The 7,118-nt window shown below is 43.1% G+C and overlaps 1 protein-coding gene across 1 annotated transcript; it reads left to right on the forward strand.

Moving 5' to 3' along the window:
• Positions 1-386: 386 nt before the first annotated feature.
• On the forward strand, positions 387-5,510 carry PRSS37 (serine protease 37; the record flags this gene model as incomplete). The annotated part of the gene is made up of 5 exons (XM_082661747.1): positions 387-420; positions 2,323-2,464; positions 3,768-4,025; positions 4,642-4,774; positions 5,356-5,510. The coding sequence occupies 5 exons, from the start codon at positions 387-389 to the stop codon at positions 5,494-5,496; spliced, it is 708 nt and encodes a 235-aa protein (XP_082517873.1). The 3' UTR covers positions 5,497-5,510.
• Positions 5,511-7,118: the final 1,608 nt, after the last annotated feature.

A 7,118-nucleotide genomic window follows, 5' to 3' on the forward strand; every position in this document is an offset into this window, starting at 1 on the left:
AACTCCATGGGGAGATAAGTCCTAAGCCTGGAGCTCCCTTTCCCACAGACAGTTTAACTACTTTTAGGCAGATGGGCTTTTAGGGACAGCAAATAGAGGGACCTGGATGCAGAAGTCTAGGAACTAGGCTTCCTTGTCCTTCCCTAAGAGACCCCAATAGAGGCACAGTCCCCCACCTTCCCTGGAGCAGAAGGGCCTCCATCTGCCTATCTGGAGCCCTCTTCCTCCTTCCTGTCTATGCCCAGAGCTGCTTTTCAATCCCACTGCGTGCCCCCATGCCTAACCATACCCACTGACTCTCCTAGGTGTTCCTGAGGAAAATACTGAGCTGAGAACTCCATTTTCTGCTGGTCTACCGCACCTCACAAGGAAAGATTTAGACGGCTATGAAATTTATCTTCTGTTTGAGTGTCCTTGCTGGTATGTATCCATGACTTTCTACTCTGTCCTATAAGGCACGGGTTAATATAGGATGGAGTGAGGCAGAGGCAGGATGTGTGGAAGGTGCAAAAGAAGAGTCAAGAAAAACTGTCAGAAGCATAATTAGGGGTCTCCCCTCTCAGACTCCAAAGGCTCTCGGGACAGGCTGAGCCCCCAGTGCTAAGCTATGGGGTAGGTTATGGTGTACACCTGCCTCAGAGAATGCTCAACAGTGAGTGTTCCACCCTGGTTATTCCAAAATGTGGGCTTCATCACACAGTGGGCAAGCCTAGTGTAGTCACAAGGACAGAGTACTCATTTTGACATCTGATATGCGCCCTTTTTCAAAAGCTTAGAGACTCAGAATGCAGGGAATGGAGAACATGGGAGCAAAAGATCAAATGCTAGGGCCCTATGTCCTACACTTCCTGACTACCATGAAGTTCTTCTGATGGCAGAATTTGCTGGTGAGGCCTTTCCCACCACACCCTGATTTGCCTAGGTTGCATCACAAATCAGCTGTGTGAGCTTGGACAAGTTAATTAATCTATCTGTGCTTTAGTTTCTACAGTCAAAATGGGGATATTACTACCTACACTATAGAGTCATTGTGAAGATTAAATAAATCCATGTAAAGCACTTAGAACAAGAGGTCAATGTCTCTTGTCCTTAATAATACTCCACCCTTTTTTCCTTGGGGTTTCTAACTGTGTGACCACACAGAGAAGGGGGTGGTGAGGTACAAGACTGGGCTTGGGGAGGATTAACATAAGAACCAAGGGCAGCTGAGACAAGGACAATATTTCTGATAATAGAAGCAGCCTTCCTCCTCTTTATTCTCTAGTTTTTGTTTGTTTGTTTGTTTGTTTTGTTTTGTTTTTTTGCTGTACGCGGGCCTCTCACTGTTGTGGCCTCTCCCGTTGTGGAGCACAGGCTCCGGACGCATAGGCTCAGCGGTCATGGCTCACGGGCCCAGCCGCTCCGTGGCATGTGGGATCTTCCCAGACCGGGGCACGAACCCGCGTCCCCTGCTTCAGCAGGCGGACTCTCAACCACTGTGCCACCAGGGAAGCCCTCTAGTTTTTTTTTAAATAACATAATTCATTTATAAAAGCACTGCATGTTCATACTAGAAAATTTGGAAATATTAAAAAGCAGAAAAAATAAACATCATTCATAATCCCACCTCAGTCAACACATGCTAATGCATTGTCTGAATTTACTCCCAGGCTTTATTTATTTTTAATGGTTTATTTTTGTTTCTTTACTTGTTTTTAGACAATTAGATTACTGGATTAATGTACATTTTTATTTTTTAACTTAAAGGTTATCAATATTTCCTTTGCTGTTTAATATTCTTTACAAATACAATTTTAATATATATGACGTTCCATTTGTTCATATACTTTTGTATTTCAATGTCCAACATTACTGCACTGGACACTCATATTTCAACCATTTAGCTACTATAAATAGTGTTAAAATGAGCACATTTATTAATAATCTTTGTCTACATCTGATTATTTCTTTAGAATCAAGAATTCTTGGCTTTGGAAATATTAGGTCAAAGGTGACGAACCATTTACAATTTTTGATGCCCATTTCTAAATCACTTTTCAAGAAAATAGAATAAATTCCCATTCCTATAAGCACTAAATGAGAGTCTCTCTCATTGTACTTTCTTATACTGAATATTACCAATATTAAACAAAAATGATTAGTATAAATATTAGATGAAACACTATGTCATTTTGATTTACATTTTGATTCGAAAAAAATGTCAAACATTTTCACATTTCCTGGCCAACTGATTACTTCTTTAAAATCATCCATATTTCTATTCAACTAGGAAGTTGTTGATTGTCTTATTCGTTCTAAGAACATCTTATATATGCTTCTCAGGGACAATTTTCCCCGCTCAATCATCCGTGCAGAAAGAAGACCATGCCCCCTATTTGGTATACCTCAAGTCTCACTTCAACCCCTGTGTGGGTGTCCTCATCAAAAGCAGCTGGGTGCTGGCGCCTGCTCACTGCTACCTACCGTGAGTGCTGGGCATCCTTACCCACTACAACAGCTACTACTCATTCTGCGTCGGTGGTTCTCAAGTACAGGCAGCTTCCCCTCCAGGGTATTTACATTTGGCAAAGGCAGACATCTCTGGCTGTCACAATGGGATGAGGAATCGGGGGAGGCTGTGCTAAGGACGCCTACCCAGCAAACAGAGGCCAGGGCAGGGATACGGCTAAACACCTTACCGCGCACAGAGCAGCCCCACCGCAGAGCAGTACCCAGCCCTAGACGTCAGCAGTGCTGCTCTTGAGGAGCCCCGTTCTACGTACTATGCCTCCTCAGTCTCCCTTCGGTTTTTAAAGTTTTCTACTGGCAATAGGAATGTGTTTTGTCAGTTAAGGGACCAGCAGGTAACTGATGGTACACTCAAATTTGATTAAGTTGAGGAGAGTTCATAAAAAGAACTAATGACAAAGATATGGTCTCATTATAGGGAAAACACAGGGAATAGTTCAGTCCCCCCGCGTTTAGTATTAGAAAGGTGCAGTTACTACCCCTAGACCTAAAGCAGCGGGGGAGAGAATGTTTACAAGGGGAGAGGGGGAAAGAAAGAGAGAGAGAGACAGAGAGAGACAGAGAGAGAGAGCGCTGTGCACAGGGACTGCCTGATAGGGGCTGTAACCATTGGTCAAGAGACAGCCAACAGCCACACCCTGTGGCAACCTTACAGGAAGAAAGATGGGAGGATAAATACTCCAACCTCTCCCTTCTCCCTCCCCTTACTTTCTGGTGCTTCTTATTGGCCAAATACCAATCAAACGCTAGAGGACCAGAAAGCCCACTGACTTAATCCACATATATCACCTTCCAAAGTACAGAGCAGGATGAAAGAGTTGTGAGTAGATCTGATGAAGCAAACAGGAGATACCCAACACTCAAGTCACCTCATTCTCTTACCTCCACCAGAATGGAAATAACCCAATCTGATAGGCTGGAGCTGGAAAGGAGGGAAAATAGTATTTCTATGCCATGCATCCTTTTCTTCTCCACTACATTAAGGACACTACATAAAAAAACATAGTGGTTAAAGGCTCCACCACTCAACTGTGTGACATGGGTGAATACTCTTATGTGCCTCCGTTCGTTACTTCATCTGTAAAATGGGGATTCAAAATAGAATCCACCTCACAGATTTGTTGTGAGTGGTAAATGACGTAATCCAGAATCCAGATACAGCCCTTGGCAAAGTATCTGGCACACTATAACATTCAACATCAGCTTAGATGATGATGACGATGATGATGATGATTACTTCCAACCATTTATCCCTCCAGAAACCTGAAAGTGATGCTGGGAAATCTCAGGATCAGAATCAGAGATGGGACAGAGCAGATAATTGACCCTATCCAGATTGTCCGCTACTGGAACTACAGTCATAGTTCCCCCCAGGATGACCTCATGCTCATTAGGCTGGCTAAGCCCGCCATCCTCAACCATAAAGTCCAGCCCATTCCCCTCGCCACCAGCACCGTCAAGCCAGGCACCATCTGTATGCTTTCAGGCTTGGACTGGAGCCAAGACAACAGTGGTGAGTGCACCTCCCACAGAAAACCAGGGTCATCAGTTATCCCTGAAGAGGAGCACCCATGTCTGTATAGCTGAGCAGGGAGGAGAATGGATGGAGACCAAAGGGAGATACTATATGAGTGGTCTGACAAAAAGAGACCCTCCCAGAAGTCCAAAGCTCCTCCCTTCCCAGGGTGACTAATGCTCCACTGCTTCTTCAGAGCTTTGGCAGAGGGGGCCACCAGGCCACCTGGCTCTGCACAGAGGCCACGCCATTCCTGATCGTCAGAGGTACAATTCACGTTAAAGAGTCTGTGCTCCCCTCTCCCATACTGGCTCACTTAACATGTGGAGGACACCTGAGAACTTGAGTCAGGTCACCTCTTATGCCTCCAAGAACAGACACAGAGAAGAAAGAAAACTCTGCTTTTTAAAGGGACATAAAGGCTATTTCAAAATCCTCAAGTTTAACTCTCCTAACCATGCACAAAATCATGTCTTCCCTTTGTCTCATTATTTTCTTCAGACACACACAAAACACCAGTTGAAATAGAAGGTGGTAATTGGAGCACTAAATAACAATTGTGAAAAAAAAAATTGTGAACAGGAAGGTTTCTTTTATTCCTGTCTTCCCTCAGGCAGACACCCTGATTTAAGGCAGAACCTGGAGGCCCCCATGATGTCTGATGCAGACTGCCAGAAAACCGAACAAGGAAAAAGCCACAGAAACTCCATATGCGTTAAATTTGTGAAAGTGCTCAGTCGAATTTTTGGGGTAATCTTTTCTCTCTATTCAACTTTCACTTACTTGTATTATATATGTCCAGTTAACTATTTAATCGTGATATTTAAAAAATTGAAAGCCCACAGCTTCATAATTTTTTGAAAATTTGATAAGGCTGCAGCAAAGCCCCCCATTACCTTCAGTAAAGGGCCCTCCTTAGAGATGTCTGTATTCATTAAAGGGGCATCACGCAGTACCTAGAGTTAATAACACTTTGCTAGGTTTTTATTCTCATAGATGCAACTATGAAAGGGGCATTGCTTTTAAAAAATTAACTGAAACTTTTCACAAATTGAAACTGGCTTCACCAGTTCAAACAAATGGAGTTTGACTCATTTTACATGTGAGTTCTAGCAAGGTTTTTCTCTGACTTTCTCAATGTCACACAAGATTAGTTACGACAAAGCTAGATAAATGACTCAAGCTTCCAGTCTCCCAACTCATTGCTCTTTTCCTGATGCAGCATGCTACCTCTAGACAGGGCGCATCCACATTGCGGACGAGAGGGCTCCTATAGGGAGAAGATCTGACCATGTCTGTCTCTCTCCCTCTCTCTGCATGATCCCTTGTAGGAGGTGGCCGTTGCTACTGTCATCTGCAAAGGCAAGCTACAGGGGATCGAGGTCGGACACTTCAGGGAAGGGGATGTGGGCATCTACACCAATGTTCAGAAATATATCACCTGGATTGAGAACGTCACTAAAGACAAATAAGACCATACTACTCCCTCTGCATCCCAGTGGCTCTGCCATTGACAATACTAACCGCAACTTTCCCCAAATTCAAAATAAAACATCCAAATAGAAATATTTGGATGTATCACACCAGTATCCTATGTTTTCTTATTTGTGTCTCTGTCCACATCCCATAATGATCTGAAGAACCAAGAACAAAACATGAAATAAGCACTTTCTACACTGTACTGGGTTATATCCATTATCTCATTTAATGCTTATAACAAGCCTTTGAGGTTATCGTTTATTCCTACTTTACAAATAAGAAAATTGAGACTAATATAGATTACTTAACATTATTATAGCTGGTAAATATCAGAACCTGAAATGGAACCCCAAAATGTCAGATTTTCAGCCCTGTGCTCTTAGCCTCGAAATTATAGGCAAGTCCATAGCATCACAACAGACGCTGGCTTCTGTTTTCCTGCTACCTCTCTTAACATTCAAAGGGCTTGAAGCTCTCAATTGTGTCTCAGATCTTGGGTACTGAAATAAACTCTCCCAAAAATGCAGCAGGCTGAAGGGAGAGAGCTAGTGGATGGGTAGGAGGTTGAAAAGAAATGTCAGGACAGTGACAACAATCACAAGTCAAGTCCAAAGGGAGGCCTGGCAGCTCCAGAGCAAGATGAAGAAGTCATTTAGATCCAAGGAGAACACAGTATCAGGGCAGCAACAGAGCTTAAGAGGTAGAGGTAGCTGAGAGGAGGTGAAAGAAGGGCAGAAATTGGGTTTGGCCTCAGACCATGGGATTAACAAGGTCAAGAAAGCAGGTACCAGTCCTCTGGTTGAGAACTTGGTAAAACATCTCTCCAGGTATCCCAGATCTGGAAGTGATAGAGGAATTCAGGATACCCAAGAGATTTGGTCATATAGGACAAGGAAGGTTAAAGTAATGTCCCAGCAGATGAAGATTCAGGAAACAACCCCACACTATCCTTGAGTAATACTTTCTATTCCCAAGGTTTAAAATACAATCTATACTTTAATGACGTCTGTGTCAGGCAGAATAATGCCCCCCAAAAATGTCCACACCCTAATCTTCAGAACCCATGAATATGTTACTTTACATGGAAAATGCAGCTTTGCAGATGTGATTATGCTTATGGACGTTGAGATTATCCTGGATTATCTGGGTGGGACCAATGTAATCACATGGGCCCTTAAAAGTGGAAGAGGAAGGCAGAAGATTTGGCCAGAGAGACGTGACAACAGAAGAGATTCAAAGCATGAGACGGACCTACCCCCCACTGCAGGCTTTGAAGATGGAAAAAGGGAGCTACAAGGCAAGGAACATGAGCGGTCTCTAGAAACTGGAAATGACCCTCAGCCACCAAGTAGCAAAGAAATGGGGACCTTAGTCCTACACTCCTTGACAACTTGATTTTAACCCAGTGAAATCTGTCAAATTTCTGACCTACTACTAGTACTGTAAGATAATAAATTTGTATTGATTTAAGGTAATATATTTTATTGATTTAAGGTGTTCATGGTAATTTGTTACAGCAGCCATAGAAAACGAATACAACTTTTAAATCCACAGCCCCTAAAAGAACTGCTTTTTATAATGGGATTTAAAAACCTTCAATGGTTCCTGATTGCCC

This window comes from Grampus griseus (assembly GCF_964374135.1).
Source record: "Grampus griseus genome assembly, chromosome: 9".
NCBI classification, from domain to species: domain Eukaryota; kingdom Metazoa; phylum Chordata; class Mammalia; order Artiodactyla; family Delphinidae; genus Grampus; species Grampus griseus.